This window comes from Apostichopus japonicus, chromosome 13 (genome assembly GCF_037975245.1).
Source record: "Apostichopus japonicus isolate 1M-3 chromosome 13, ASM3797524v1, whole genome shotgun sequence".
Lineage (NCBI taxonomy): Eukaryota > Metazoa > Echinodermata > Holothuroidea > Aspidochirotida > Stichopodidae > Apostichopus > Apostichopus japonicus.
The window spans coordinates 9,456,417-9,473,038 of record NC_092573.1 but is presented as its reverse complement, the minus strand read 5'-3'; the positions used below and the strand labels follow the sequence as shown (position 1 = coordinate 9,473,038).

The 16,622-nt window shown below is 38.0% G+C and overlaps 1 protein-coding gene and 1 long non-coding RNA gene across 2 annotated transcripts in view; one reads left to right on the top strand and one right to left on the bottom strand.

Annotated features, from left to right (window-relative positions):
* Window positions 1–4,245, top strand: part of LOC139979086 (uncharacterized) — a 29,708-nt gene extending 25,463 nt beyond the window's left edge. The window contains exon 4 of the long non-coding RNA XR_011797077.1: window positions 1,126–4,245. This is a non-coding gene — a long non-coding RNA (uncharacterized lncRNA). The remainder of the gene's footprint in view (window positions 1–1,125) is intronic.
* Window positions 4,246–5,113: 868 nt separating this feature from the next.
* On the bottom strand, window positions 5,114–16,353 carry LOC139979079 (receptor-type tyrosine-protein phosphatase F-like). Its single transcript, XM_071989742.1, has 7 exons — window positions 16,148–16,353; window positions 11,402–11,692; window positions 10,269–10,574; window positions 8,844–9,149; window positions 7,633–7,938; window positions 6,662–6,991; window positions 5,114–5,715 (listed from the first exon to the last, which is right to left on the bottom strand). The coding sequence occupies exons 1-7, from the start codon at window positions 16,230–16,232 to the stop codon at window positions 5,354–5,356; spliced, it is 1,986 nt and encodes a 661-aa protein (XP_071845843.1). The 5' UTR covers window positions 16,233–16,353; the 3' UTR covers window positions 5,114–5,353.
* Window positions 16,354–16,622: the final 269 nt, after the last annotated feature.

Below are 16,622 nucleotides of genomic sequence, written 5' to 3'. Positions count from 1 at the left end.
CGCCCGAAGCCTGTGCTGTCCGAAACCGGTGGATTGCCGATGCCAAGACTGCCCGACCCTTGTGCGGCCCCAGTCTAACTTAGCCCTGCTTATCCTTAGGTTGTGCCCAATGTGCATAAGCATTAAAAAAAGAAAAAATGTGTATAAGCATTTTAGAGTGCCCGCATCTCTGCGCTGCCCAAGGTCGGCGGATTGCCCGACACCTGCAATGCCCAAGTCCAGCGGATAGCCCGACACCTGCGCTGCCCGAGTCAAGCGGATCGCCCGACACCTGCGCTGCCCGAGTTCAGCGGATTGCCCGACCTCTGCGCTGCCCGAGTCAAGTGGATTGCCCGACGGCTAGGCTGCCCGACAACGGTGGATCGCCCAAAGCCTATGCTGCCCGACACCGGTGGATTACCGACGTCAAGACTGCCGACCTTTGCGCTGCACCAGTCTAACTTTGCCCTGTTTATCCTGAGGTTGTGCCCGACCCCAGTTTGTTATATTGGGCAAATGTATATAATGTAAACAATACGATGTAGATATAGAACGAGATGAGAAAATATACTTTTTTTAATCCTAAAACTCTGGTGTCTGCCTCCTGATTTAGAGTTGATCCGTACCCGTCCCCATCTACCTCCCCTACCCAGCTCCAGTTGGTTTCGAAACAGGTTTTCACTAATAGATGTTGGTGGCGTTACAATATTATACTTGACCGTTATGACCGCAAACTAGTCACGATTGTATGGAGCGTAATGTTATATGTTTATTCATCTAAGGTTCTCACTCAACAAAAAGAAGGCGAAGGAGGCGAGAGAAAAATAAATACTATATCGAAAGATGGAAGACGTAACAATTTTTAGACATGATTGAAAGACACCAGTAGCAAAGAAAAATCTGTTTGGTAATATCTAAGTTCCTTATTATATTTACGTCAAAACGGTAAAAAAAAAATATAAAGTGGACAAACTAGTGTTTTGGTCATCAAACGTCATAAAATATTCCGCAAATATTGTTAACCTGACTTTTTATGTTTTGTTGCCCAAGAAAGAATGATATCATTTCCCGATCATTATTTTTAAAATTTTCAGTATTATGATTTATGGATGTGTATAACAAAATATAACGTTCTTTTGTCTGCAGCTGTTTCCATCAAGCGAATAGCCGTCACCTCTTGTCCTAATCCAGTTGTTGCATTGATATATACCGATCAGTGCCTCTACAAGCATTTGTATCCTCCTACGGTACGACAATTGACCACCAAACTAGCACCGCTTTAAGGTTCGGAAGAACGCCACTTGGAAGAACGCCACCTACATCTGAAGAGATGAATTATAACATTGAATGTAATGTGCGCTAACATCTAAGTTCCGTCCCTTCATAAAGAAAGATTTATGTAAGCCTTCTTTTTTTGTTGGGGTAAGGGGGGGGGGGGCTTACACGGAAGAGGAACATAGTCTAAGAACCTGGTGAAATATGCAAACAAATTCCAACATATTTTGGGAGATATTGATAGTTGCGCACTAATGGTAAAATATTTTGTTTACTTTACTTTTTCACTTGTTGTTTTGATCCAAAGAAATTATGACTCGTGGCACCCGCAAAGTCTTAAACCTGGCGTGCTTGCTATAGAGGAATTGAATATAAATTCCACATTGAATACTTAAAATAGGTTCCTCCTTTAATATTTAAACTTTTTCTTCGAGTTGACTTAGCTGAACAGATAGGTGAATAGTCTTCGCAATGTGCCACGTATTGTCAACCGTTTGTTCATTCGGGGTTGACTCTCACTGAGTCCCACGTGGGCTTGTCATTTCCTACAGGGTTTCGAAAACCCCATAAACTGTTTTTATTTTCTGTGGGGATTTTATGGGAAAATGAACTCGTTTGTAGGAAATTAACTTTTCCGTCTAAAACAACTATCATTGCCCACGTGAAATCACTGTTTGTTATGAAATTTTTGGTACATTCCACGGGGAAATGACAATCTCCCAAAGGATTTCCCAATTCCCTCTGAAAAGTTTGCATTTCTCAGAGGGAATTATGTGGTAACCTCTAGTTCTTTATGCGAAGTACAATGATTTCCTATGGGATTCTAAAATTTCCCGTGGGACTTGATGCTTTCCAGGGGGAAATTGGCTGTTTTCCTTGGGAAATAACACAATTTCCAGAGCAAAAGCATGAGCTTTTTGTAAGGTATGGTATCGAGGCGTAGACGTGAAAGCCCAACTCCCCACCCCTTTCCCCTCGCCCCTCTTTAATTAAGGAAGTTTGATACTCCACTTTTTGGTGCCAAATTCATTAAGAAAGATCGAGTCTTGATTGAATGTCTTTGTTTACGAAACAAAGTCTAGACGATAGTGACAGGCCGACTAGTAATAACCAAAATGAACTTATAATGAGATTATATGATATTACTATATATTATAAGTTATATTAATACTACCCAGGCTAAGCCCCAATGTATTACTTGGACCTTCCAATTAACCTGACCTTATCATTGCAGTCCACATTCAAATCCCAGTGCTTACTTCCGTACGGCGTACTTGTAGTTCTCTACTTCCTCACGTACTATAACACTTGTTAACACGTGTTAAGTTTAAAGACACTATATGCAGTGCAAAAATCAACGGTAGGCTGCTTGCTCAAGTCGTTTGCAAATCATCATAAATTACGTGTTATGTTTTCGTTAATAACTTGTGCAACCATGTGGGATCGTTCAGATTCTTTTATAAACACACCTAGTCTACATCATGTGAAAAATTAAGGTCTCCCTTGAGGTGGGTCACAAAAGCCAAGATCTGAAAACTTTTTGACGGTACATGCCCCATAGTCTATACAGGAATCTCTACAGAATTCAGACATTTCAACATCTCATGATCATGGTGATTAGGGGGATAGTGATATAGAAAGGACTGAAATAAGCTACGAAATGAGACATTTGAGTTTATGTTACCAAGCCAACAAATATAGAAGTTAAGAATTTTCCAATTGTTACACATTTCAAGGACACTAATATTACGTAACAAATGTGATGAACTTGTAAGACCTGGACCATAATGACATCACTGGCCACTTACTGTGTGTTATAATAATAATAATAATAATAATAATCAGGCCGTTATTTAACTACGCTTACATGACCACGAATGTAAGAGAAGCTTATGGACAACAGCTTTTACGTCGGGTGGCTTTCATTTAAACATTTTAACTCAAATTTGGAATATTTTCAATTTAGAAAGTCATTGCAGATGGAAAGACCGTAGATTGCTCTTGTATGATAAATCCACTATACTATGATCCTGTCGGGGATCGAGCCCCGAACCTCCCGATTGATAAGCTCCATTGCTCCAACTGTCATCGCCTTTTTCCACTCGGTCACAGCATCGGTATTACCTGGAGTAAATGATGAGATCTCCTGCCAAAAACATTCTGACCACCATGTATAGAGTTAGAGAACAATATAAAGAATTACTTTATTGCATGTATATTTTCAGTCTTTCCCTATTTTGAAATTTTCTCATTGTCTGCCCCTGGATTATGCAGTTAACATTAATCATTTGGTTAGATATTGATATTATGTTTTCTTTTGTCTAATTGTGCCTTCCCTACGTCAAATTTTAGGATGTACTTACTATGAAGTCACCCAGTGATACAGCATAACATCAATAAAACGTTTGGTCCATTTTTGTAATATTTCAACGTAATAGAAACATTTCAAATTTTAAAGGAAACAGCAACAGCTGCTGTTGAACCATTTCGTGACGGCACTTCATAACTCGAATGTTGCGATCACTTACAACTTACAAAGCATATTTATTCAAATAGATCAGAGCAGATCACATATAGATTAAGATCTACAAACGTTTTCATAATTTGATTGAAAATGACTTTGTGGGACTTTTAGAGAGCAAATTTTACTTATCTCGTTATTACACGACATAGATATTAAGGTTATTAATATTATTATATTTATCATCATGCGCGTACAAGTTTTGTTTACGTTTGTGTCGATTTGTTGGCACAACATAGCGGTGTATTGATAGTTGAATTTGTCACAGATAGTGCGATGATGGTTAACTATATGTTAATGACTAAGGTGTGTAGCTATTAAGATGTTTTTCAAATTTGAAGCAGGAAGTAATTTGTCAATTTGAAACAAAAACAAAGTATTTCAGTGTGATTATCTGACATTATAACTGTTTGTCTCAAGCTCACATTGGGTTCAAAATTTTAAAGAAAAGTAAAGTTTTGCAAAACGTATCTTTTACCTTCAATGAATGACAATTGTTATTGTATAGGTAATAAAATATGTGGTGATGGAGTTTCAATTTAGTCTTGGCTGCGTAAATTTAAAATGACGTCATCTCTATTAGCAATTAGCACAAATTGAATGTTTGAATGAGGTTTCAACCTCTTATCAAACTCCTGCTTCCTGTTAGTTACTTCTTCTTCAGTCTTGTCTCGTGTGCATTCGCTAATCTCATAATTGTATAGAATAAAACTCTCAATCGCATTCGGTTGAAAAGATCAAAGTACTAATCTGAGTGATGAAACGAAACGAATATTGAATTAGAGGCTGGGTGGTCAGGTATTACAGGACAGCACGAGACAGATGATTCTTGACAACATTTTCTAAAGTTAGAATTTGTGGAATTGTCCTACCGTTTCTCAACCAGTTGCCAACAAATGTACCAACTATTTTTATAGCAAATCACGAGGAGAATCAAACATTTCAAGTAATTTTGATTAACAGTGATTGACGATTGCTCAAATTATGTTCAATTCAGTGTATAGTAATGGTGATGCTTTACAGTATACTTAGTCTTCTTTTCGTGTTTCGTTTCCTTTATTTCTTCTCCCTGCAAATCCCACAACTTTTGTAACATACCACTTATGTTTCCTTAGTGCTTAACAGAAAGAAAGTACAGTTGCTACGCGGGGTAGCTCTGTCTACATCTTTGGCTGCTGCCTGAGAGCTTGTGATATGGATTTCTCGTAAATCGCTAGGGAGTCACTCGACAGTTAAAGGAGAGTTGCGCATTCCGTTTTCCAAATCGCCCTTTGGAGAGCTACTCGATAGGTTCATTGCCAGTTTTGTTTGGGAGTGAAGAGAACGTAAAATCCAAAAACCATAGACAAATTTTTTTTTTTTTTTTTTATGAGCAATTTATTGTATTTGTGAAAAAAATCAACAATAGTTGTTTTATTACAAGACGGTACCGTATGTTGTCTTGTAACAAACAAAAATATAACACGAATAGTCGAAACCTACATGCTTATCGTCCTTATAAATATTTTAAGTACCGCAAGTAACATGGCATAGCGCCGGTTAACATGCATGCAGGAAGTAGAGTAGTTGCTCTCTGCTTCATGTTACTGAGACCATGATATCGGTGATAGCTCCATGCTGAGACTCAAACACAAATTGCATATCAGTTGTTGGGGAACTCAAAACACCACTGCCCGTGCCAGTCGTTGCTCTGACCGTAAATACATATTGTTCATTCGGCCATATCCTCGGGTCATCTTCTCTGAGACGTATTTTGTTGTCCTCAGTGTGCTCGGCGATAACCGGAGCTGGATTCGTTGCATTTGGCATAAATGTGGCTACCGTATAATGATAACTGTTTATAGGGCCATTACGTTTAGAACACTTGGGTTTATTCCAGCGGAAAACCATATCGCTATTGTTCATTTCCGACTCAAGATTTGTTGGTTCACCAGTTGGTCCTTGAAAACAAAAGAAATGAAAATTATATGACACTAATACATTTTGTTACATACTGTTAATTCCCTGAATCATGTGAGTAACGAATTGTGTGACTGGATAATTAACCTTCAAGTGGCGTCCCTTACGTTATCTGCTCACCATTTGCATACAACGGTATTATGCTAATTGTGCACGATACATATAACACAAATAAAACGTTTTGCTACCTTTTGAACTCGCTGTTTCATCCAATTTTGTCATGGTTTGTAACATCACTGCTTAAAATTGCAACATCTTTGCAGGGATAATCACAATTTCTAGACCGTCGCTTATGACTATTATAAAACAATAAGCTTTTTGGTGATATCACTATATTCTCAGACCCTTGTAGTTTCAGTAATAGGGAGGCCGGGCGTACTGGCCTACCCGTTCACCGGCTCGGAACTGGTGAACCGCTAGGTCTTAATCCCTGGCAGCTCCAAACAAGGTTAATATTTTCCATATATCGATTTCTTCGAAAGATGCTAGTTTTCTTCCGAAGTGCCAAGTTCGTTTCAAGGCCCCAACGATGCCTGTTGGATCAATCATGCGGCTGAAATCAATACACAGTTTGCCCACGAGGGAGGTTATAACAGGTTTGGACATGCGTTCTTAATTTTGATCATTATGCTTTATGATATTATTTAAACCCAATGTCGAAACAATGTTAGAATTATGAAAGTAAGTGTCCTTGGCTAGAAAGAAAAATTTAATGTTTTCGACATCAAATTGTGCATTTTGAGTCATATTTAAAAATTAAATAGGTTCGATATAATTACCCTAAACAAAAGGTTTTCCTTCTCGGTGAATACAAATACACCCCCCCCCCCCGACTGACTATTTCTCCCCGACTGACGATCCGCGGAGGTGGGGCCATGCCTCCCTTTTTGCTCGCAGACGCCACTGACCTATATCGACTAGACTTACTCGTTGTTACTGTTTGTATCGACAGGGACCTCTTATTCGTCCCCGTTTGCGTGTTCAGGCGCAAAGTAAGGTTGTACAGAGAGTTCGCCTTCAAATGAATTACTGTTCTTTTCCTTGCTTCACCATCCTCCACGTGAACTACCCTTGGTTTTACATCCACTGTTGGTGGCACTCCGCCGCATTCAAGGATATCCAACAGCCGGAAAGAGAGACTTTGACTTAGAACCCTGCACGAATCCGTGACTCCCTCCACCGACCACATCACGATAGCTCTTGCATATCCCACACGTTTTGATAATGATGTATAATTGAGGTCAGTAATAACCAAATCTGACGAAAGTATATTATAGACACATGTAGTAGTATATTTGACGTTTATAAGCTTTTGCTTATAATCACAATTTTCTGCGGTGACAACTTTGTTCACATTCTTTGTCATTTTGCTACTTTTAGTCTTTAAGTCTCGTGAACAGGTCCGCAGTCTGAACTTTAGGAGAGAGAGGGTGGGGGGGGGCAACATTTTAAGAAGGGGAAACGAAGTCTAAGGGGGGGGCGCAATATGTGTGTCCTGTATAACTTGTGTAGTTTTCGTTGTACCTATGGTGGTAGCTCAAATCAGAGGGATAGTAGTCTGTTTATGTTTCGAGGGGGTGGGGGGGGGGGATGACAGTCTTCTGCTTGTGAGTCTGACTACATTGAATTTGTTTGAATATACGGTCAGGAGAATACAGCAAATATACATTGACAAAGAAGACGAATTTCAATATTCCAATTTAGATGTGAACGACCAATATATGTAAAAGGATTGTCCCCGTAAAATTCTCAAACTAAACAAAAACATACCTTAATGATGTCCTCCGTTCCATCTTTCAATCTAACCTCTCGTATCCTGTGTACATGAAACGTGCTTCAACAGCAAAATTAAATTGTCCATGTTTCCCGAAATAACCAAAAAAACAAACACACGTTACCTTCACAAGCAGTAGTGGCTATTTGTGCAACACTTGCATTTGTGTAATCTCCATTCCTGTCTTCGAGACTGACTGCTACCTCGTATGCCGTACCGTCGGTTAGCTCAGTTAACGAAACAAATGTCCCACTCGTTTCTTCGGTTTTCCATTCTCCGTTACCTTCTTGTCGGTAGTATATTTTGTAGCGGGTTACTGGACCAGTACCTGAGTCGGCTCTGGGGTCCCACTCTGGCCACGAAACTGTCACACTAGACGACGTTACATCTCTGAATTCCAACGGTTCGGGGTTTGCAAATGACGGTGGCTCTAATAGGTGATAAGGAGTAATCCACATTAAGAAAATGTGTAACAATGTTTTTTGTGGTAGTCAATAGATGACTTTATGCAGAACTTCAGTCATGAATTTTTAAAGATAACAGAGAAGCAAGAAAAGACTGCAAACTAGGTTTTCTATAGGCATTCAGGTTTTCAAGAAATTCAGCTTTAAACCAATAAATTCAGAATCTCAAAAATGATACTTTTGGGTAAAACTGATGACGAAGTCAGCCCCTTTGTGAAGGCCTAAGTGTTAATCCATTGTTTAAAATGTTTAAATTAAATCTTGCTCTTAACCCCCCTTCATGTATACAACAGAGAATCATTAAATGGTATTCAACATCTCGTGTTGCAAAATTTAAAAAGCATGTTTGAATAACTGACCACATAGTCTGTGCGGTGTGCCTCATATGTTTAAAGGAGCATGTCTCAAAACAAATTATATAAATTTAAAGGGGTTTAGCATCATAAACTGGACCGATAGTATAGTGATATATTTAAACAGTTTATAGAAAGAATAAAAAATAACATCTTGCGTAAATTTTATCCTTTGAACCTGCTTTGTAACCATTAGAGCACATTAAACTTTCTAGCAACATAATTATACATTTAAGAAATATGTCCTGTCTTTGAAGTAAAATGATAGTAAGTTTAGTTATGATCACTGATGCTTTGAAATTCAGGGATGTAATATTTCTCAAAAATATGTTTCATCCACATTAGGTGCATCTTTTTAGAATACGTTTCTTTTGAAAAAGGCTGATATAGGGACAGAGGGGTAAAATACAAAGTGTTTAATCTTTTAATATGAGGCCCACTTGTTTGCATAGAAGCCCGACATTGAGCTTCTGTCAATCAGTAATGAATGAAACACAAACATAGTTAAAAGAACTCACCTGCAAGACTTGTATGGACCATCTGTGTGGTACTTTGCTCTGTATAGTTTCCCTGTTTATATTTTAGCTTGATCGCTACCTCGTATGCCGTTTCTTCGGTTAGGTCGGTTAACTGAACAGAGAGACTCTCTGTTTCTTTGCTCGTCCATGTTATATGACCCTCTTCGCGGTACATGATCATGTAACCGGTCACTGGACCAGTCCCAGTGTCGAATATTGGGTCCCATGCTGGCCATGTGACTGTTATCCCAGATGAGGTAACATCTTTAAATTCCAATGGTTCCGGGTTTGCGTACAATGGTGCTCCTAGAAAACGAAACATAAGCAATTTGCTAAAAAATAATGAACTTAAATCTAAACTGTTGCATTCTCGTTCGAGTTATAGTTCAACGTACCTATTTTACAAGACTGGGAAAATACCGCAAAAAATCAATCATCGTCAATGAACCATGCAGTAGATTAACATGTTTTAAACCACAATGAAGGGCTGCTTTTTAGAATGAAGGCAAATTCTCGTTTACTCAATGGTATCTTGGCAATGCGTTCCTCGACCACTGGGGAGAAGGTAAGGTACCTGAAAACAAACATGTTATCTTTAAATTCATGAAAATCGCTAAGGAAACGTCACTTTAGCCATTAAACATTATGTTATACATTTGTAGTGCACAGAATTGTCTTTAATAACTCGATAATTAAAAGAAATGCATGCAGTCACCAGGTTTTCACTTCAAAGAAGGTTTGTAAATACCAGTCCAGCAAAATGTGTACGATGTACAAGTACTATTGGTATGTGTCCCAGTTCGAGTACGAAGCTCTGAACACTGAGTATCGTACATGATATTTGCACCGACAGCAATACTGTACATTACCAGTACAATTCCACGAGGATCAGTTCGAGTACGGATAACAAAGCTAGAGTACAAGTGAGTACTCACAACAAGCCCATTTTAAAAAGGATCTCTGCTAAAGTCAATTTGAAGCTTATCCAACCATAGATGGCATAGACAATGTACCACAAAGTTTTTCCTATTGACAAAATATGTAGCTATATGTTTCTGTTCAGTTTTCTCTCCAATTTGAACTCTCTGGAATCTGTTATTGAGTTGTAAGTTTTCTATCCTCTTTTTTTTACTATGTTGCTCAATCTGTTAATAAATACACCAGAAGTTGTTATGGAAAACACGCAACACACAGGGGTGGGTGAGCAGCAAAGTAGGGAGGTAATTAGTGCATCATATCAGTGTGCGTACAGTGCCGCAGACGTATGTTTGTAGGAATAACACAGCGTAACTGCGCGCCCTTTGTGACACCTTATTACCGTTAAGTTCATAATGATGATGTAAAACTATTTCCCTTTGTTGTCTAATCATTGCACAAGTATTAACTAGTCGCCTAAAGAGTTTTATGTAAAGTTTATGTCCATACCGGATGTTCTGCCTGTTTGTTCGTTACTTGGTGTTCCTTCTCCAAAGGGATGGTCTCTGATAACACTGATCCGAAATTTGTAATCAGCATTTTCTCTCAAACCGGTGAATTGATGAGAGAGTTGTCTTCCTTTTGGTATTTCGGTGAATTTTTCTTCTCCTGGTCCTTTTATTTGTATCCTATACTCAACAATGGGACCGTGACCATGGTCGACCGTCTCGTCCCAAGCTGGCCACGTGACTGTTATACCTGCTGAAGTGATGTTTGAAAACTCGAGTGGCTCCGACTGGTCATAAGACGGTGGCGCTGGAAAAAAAGTCCACATGTTATTGTTTCAGTCTTGTTTCGCTCATTCGAATTTTGTTTCGTACTAGACATTATTTATTTAATGCAAGACATTTGAAGGAATATTGCGTTAACAGACAATGTATTAGTTAAATTAAAGGGAACCGCAACTGCTTGCCTTGTTTGGCAAGATGATGCGTTCATCATAAGAGCTGAAGATGAAAATAAAACTGAAGATTGGTTCATTTGCAGAGATGGTATCGGGATCTCTAACGCTGGCGGAAATTTACGTGACACAATATAAAAAATAAAAAAAATTATTTCATAAACTTTCCCCTTTTCCAACACCAGAATATTCCGGCATGTGACAAAGAGTTAAGGTGCGTCAAATGGCATACGTGATTCCCGTCAACAAATCATAAAACCGTATACAAAATTGTTAATTAATTGTCAAGGCTTAGAACTTGAATGGATTTCTTTCAAGTTAATAAAAAAAAATAAGGATACTGCTTTGCAGATTTTCTCACTGTTATCTATGTACAAGGACGACCGACTATTCTCCATGATAGTTAACTAACGAAATGTGATGTTTAGTACACGCACTTATGCATGTACAAGGTTTGTTCCTGTATTTTGGGCTTTACAATCTACTTAAGGTTTAGAAGTAGGGCCGTAAAATGTGTCTTAAATTATAACCTTACAATGATATATGTCATTAAAATCAAACTTACCACATATCACTGTTATACGTTTTGTACTCGTTAGCACTGGTACGTACAGTCGGTAGTGAAGAAGGGGAGGGGTCTAATGAACTTTACGGTTAAATTTGTATGCCTAAAGTTCCTTACTTTGGTAACAAGGTAAGCTTGAGTCAAGACAGAATGCTTGTTCGGTTATCTCCGATGGAAACACGTGTTGCGATCTATCTCCACTGCATGGTGCTTCCTCTGGCATCCAGATACGAACGAAGCCACGGTGCCCAAACTTGGAGTGATAGTGTCCACCTTTGAAGAAAGATGGCGGCATCTTGAAGACAAAGAGTCTTTGATTAGCCCAAGGAGGAGCACTGCCCTGACGGAGGTCTCCTTCATCAACTAAGGTTAGTCGCCCTCCGTAAAATGAATTCTGCATTGCGCATGCTATCAAAGAGATGGAAAGGTTACATACATTTATCATGATAATCTCATCATTGCTTGTCACGTCGTCTATGACCACTGAACACTACACTTTAAGTGGGCCATTATTCCAGTTATTTGTGTCGTTGGAAAGAGGTTTTAATATGAAGTATCACAATTAGTATGTCATATGTGACGTTGGAAACACACTACAGTGAGCACCTTGCAGCCTTCCAGAAGGTACTCAACTCGAACTCTATACAGGCGGAAATTTTAACCAACTCCTACATTATTATGTAATGAAATACATATATATATATATATATATATATATATATATATATATATATATATATATATATATATATATATATATATATATATAGTATAAGAGGGTAATGCAAACACTACTTCTGAATATTGAACAAAATCAATCGACGTATACTGCAATCGTCAGAAATATGGCATCGATAATTTTAAAAACCGATTTTGAAGTTGAAGTTTGACCAGCGACTGTAAAACAAGGCTATATAGACCTATGTGTTTACATACATGCATAGGTCTAACGTTACAGCTATGGCTGTACGTTAGTCTACATGTAGTTCATTTTGGAAGCAATATATAATTGAAATTATTCAATAAATTATCGTCAATCCCCAGTTTATTGCATAACATTTATATTCTGTTGGCAAAGAGCCTCGGACATGGCTCTACCTTCCTAGCGTTCCTAATGTTATCGGTATCCATTACTAACGTTAATATAGGCAGCCTGGCTAGTATACCTTTCCTTGACCGGTAGGTCATTTCATTCCAAGGGACTAGATCACCTGCAGTTAATCTAAATGTACGTTATGTTCACTTGAGGCAATGCGATTTTTTCAAAGTCCATAGGACATAACAATATCTACCTTGATATCCAGGCCTCTGTGCCCTATCGTAGCATTGGCCTATACGGTCGGTAAGTGAGTTTAAGAGGCTAGGAAAAAGAAAAGTTCCAATTCGATTTTAGGTATTTTTCTTAAGTATATACTGACCAAATGTGTTCCACGTACGATGAATAAACTACCGCAAGCATTCTAATGCGACATGACACAGTCTCAACTTATTCTTACCTCATTACATTGTTAAAGATTACGCAGTCCTGCACCACACTCCATACAGTCCCTCACTTTAAACATTAGTACGGTAGCCTAGTCTCTCCCGTCAGTACCCTGCCTCACTATAAAATACTCTGGGCATTTAATTTAAAATGCTAATGGCCTATACATAAGGCAGCACTTTATCTAAAGTCTGGGCAGAATTTTTAGATTCACTGTTATTTACATTCCATAAGACTTTGATTGGTACTGTGAACTAATGGAATAAATATGTTGTTAATTGTGTAATTAAATTATTTGTAAAGCGAGAATATTGATTTGATTCAAACTTAAATTAAAACCATTCTCATGCGCATGACGAAGAGTTTATAACAGATATTTCTGGAAGTCGGTAGGTTTAACTTTGCCGAACTTTCTACGTTTGCCGAAGATGCCCAGATGGATTCAAATGTTGAATGGATCACTGTTAGGAAATGGCAACTTGCTTGGTGACCCGCTGCCAATAATGTCCGTTTGATGGGATTATGTGAATCTGTAAGATTACCAAACCAAGCTTGGTAATATTGCCAGAAAACATGAAAACCATGGTAGCCTACTCAACTTATTCTTAACTTTCTGGGTAGTAAAGAAACAACGACAGGATAGTTCCGAAGTATAGTTGATATTTCAGAATATATCACTTACCTGAAAAACGAACTATTGCATGCACATTTGGTGTCAATTTAAGTCGCTGTTTTTTGGACAGATTATCTAACGTATCTAATACCAAGAAGAACTGCACGCAAGGTTATAAGGTGACGAACACAATTATGTATGTTTTTTTTCTTAAATCGAAAGAACTTTACGTCTTCTCCTTGACATCACTTCAGTAGGCCTTTCGATGCTATCCAGGTTAAAGACTATACAATGTGTCATTTTCCTTTTCTTTATTCCTAACTTTCTAGCAAAACGGCACGGTTTGTTTCAATTCTACCTCGACGTATTATTTCACTCACGTAGTAAAATTTATTACAAACATGATAAAACGAATTAAATAGAGGATGACCTGAGGTCATATCATATCATTAATTTACTTGTCAATTCCACTGGGGCCTTTCAGAGCAACCAAATTACACGCACGTTCCGAACCCGGAATAAAATAAACTGCCTATCTAAAAGTAATGTCCCTCATCTACTGCAATATATTCGCAAATTACAATTCGTTGGGAGATTCGAAAAACAGGCTAAGAATAACAATGACTCTACATAGATTGGCGATCAAAACAAAAAAGATCAACAAACCTCTTGCAATCACTTCATCTAACTTCACCCAAATCATACAGTTGAGAATGTTGGTGTTATTGCCATTGACCAAATCGATTCTTGGACAGACAAATCTAGAAAAGAAAATGACAATTTCTTGGAACTAAACCCTTAAAAACCACAGGACCATTCGATTTAAACGTCAAAAATTATCTGCCGTCCCAGAAAAGTCAAAATAATTCCTTTGAAGTTACGACGGAATCGGATTAAAATTATCCGACACGGATATAACATATCAGATTTTCCAAAACTTCTGCTAATCTAACCGAAATCAGTTAGTCAAACTGACTTCACTTCCATGCCGAAACTCTTCTCTATAAAACGTTTCAATGTAACTAATAACAACCCCCACATCAAATCCTGTATGAGATCTATCAAACATACTTCTGATTTGTTCCATGACGATCAGTCTGTAGGAGAATCGTTTAAGGTACCCCCGCATGCTAGCTTTCCGTCAATCCCAAATCCTTACAGCTCTACTCAATTCCCCCAGGTTCAATTACTCAGTTTACACCTACGCAGGTAATTTCCCTTGCGGTAAACCCCGGTGCCAAATATGCTCCATATTACCTCAGGCACTGGGGACAAAATTTCCAATGTTGGCTGTGGTCTAAACCCCCTTCCTTTTTACTAATAATATATTTACACTAGACTTCGAAATGTAACTTTGCTGGAATGTAACTATGCTGGAATACAAGTACAAGGACGTGCTCACTCACTCAGAAACATTGATATATTTGGTACGACTAACCCTCTATTAACAGACGTTCTCTCCCGCCCCCTCTTTTTTTTAGTCTTTCCTCTAAAATATCACCAGGGTTTCAAATTGAAGCACACACAAGGTTTGGGAATCTGGGACTGCAGTTTGTGATCCTTCGAAAATTTAGAAACACCAATTTAAGTAAACCCAAAACGAACATGTGACCATTTTGAGGATTTCTGGCATTTCTTATTTGAATCCCGCCGTGGTACTAGAGTCTGGAATGTGGTATCACGGTTGGAGATATCGTTTAGTTTCAAAATTGTATCCGATTGCCTATTGAATGACTCAGAAATGAAGTTTAGAATTTAAGTTACAAATTAGAACTCAAATTGCTCGAGATATGTTGCGATGATTGACTCGTGGAATGCTAGAAGTACCGTTTATTGGTTTAGAACGACCACTATCTCCGAACTTAGTTGGAGAATCCGCGTAACAGAGCGGGAGTACCGTATGGTACGAATCAAATTCACGGCTGGAAGATGATCACTGTACTGGAGTTTCCATATCATTGCTGTTTGTAAATTTATCCCTAGATTACTCTTAATTACCGAAGAAAATTAAACATGAACGTGTGTAACGCCTGTTAGATATTCTAATAAAATTTTATCACCAATACGCTGATAAATAGTGTGTTGTTCAAATACCGAACGGTGCTTTTTCGCAACAGAATTTTTAACGCGATTTGAAAAGTTCTCCAAATTTGCTTCTACAGTTTTAGACGTCATGTAATAATATTGTTTTAGCTATGTTATACTGCTCCTTTTTTCAACTATTTAACATTTAGTATGTGGGTGTGTTTTCCATATTTCTCTTTCCGTTTCATCCTGTATTTTCTGCCAAAATTTGATTAAAGAATGTTACTAAAATACCTTTTCAATAAAATACATGGGTAGTGTCTGTTTCCAGATAACATTATCGGTCAAGAATTGAACAAAAAAAAATTGACTATGAAAGCAATGCGCACAATCTGGAACTCTGGAAGTTTTTAATATATCTGAAGTGGAATTAACCTGAAAAGGTGGTGAAGATCATTTTTATGGGATTCGATTATCAAAGTTCTAATGATACTTTTATAAAGAAAGTCTCCTAACATAAAACTTGAGAGCGAAACGAAACTGTTTCAATGACACTTTTGGTTTAGAAAATTCACCTCGAGACAGAGTTTGGGCACGAACTGATCCCGCACTCTCAACCCCAGTACCCTGTCTATATATATTTGATTTACCAACATTATAACACAGATAGTTACCTTTCAGAGAAAAAAAAACGTTTTGAGTAAGATATAATTAATTATATGATTTAAAATATACAACTTACCTCCGCTCTTTGAAAGCAAGCAGCAATTTGTCAGGAGACAAACTGACGACAGAAGAAGAACTTGTATCAGAAAATATCCCTCCATTTTATAGAACGTCTGGGTTGCTCTGTCAAGGTTTCTCCTACAAAAGTAAACGAGGCTCAATAAACGCAAGGGCCTTTATACTATACTTGACCGTACTGACTGCTGAAATGGGTTCGCAAAATAGTCACGGTTCGTATGGTACGTGATATTCATATGTTTATTTATTCAGGGCACTCACTCGGCCAACAAAAATGCGAAAAATGCGAGAGAAGAAAAAACAAATCCAAAGATAGAAGACGGAACCATTTCGGACATGATTTAAAGTTGCCCATCAGCGAAAAAAAGTGCTTCATTCTGCTTGGACGGACTCCAACTTCCTTCAAACGTGCTACCAATACAGGTTTTTGTAGAATCAAGATCATATTTGTTTCAGTACTCGCTTTCATCAAC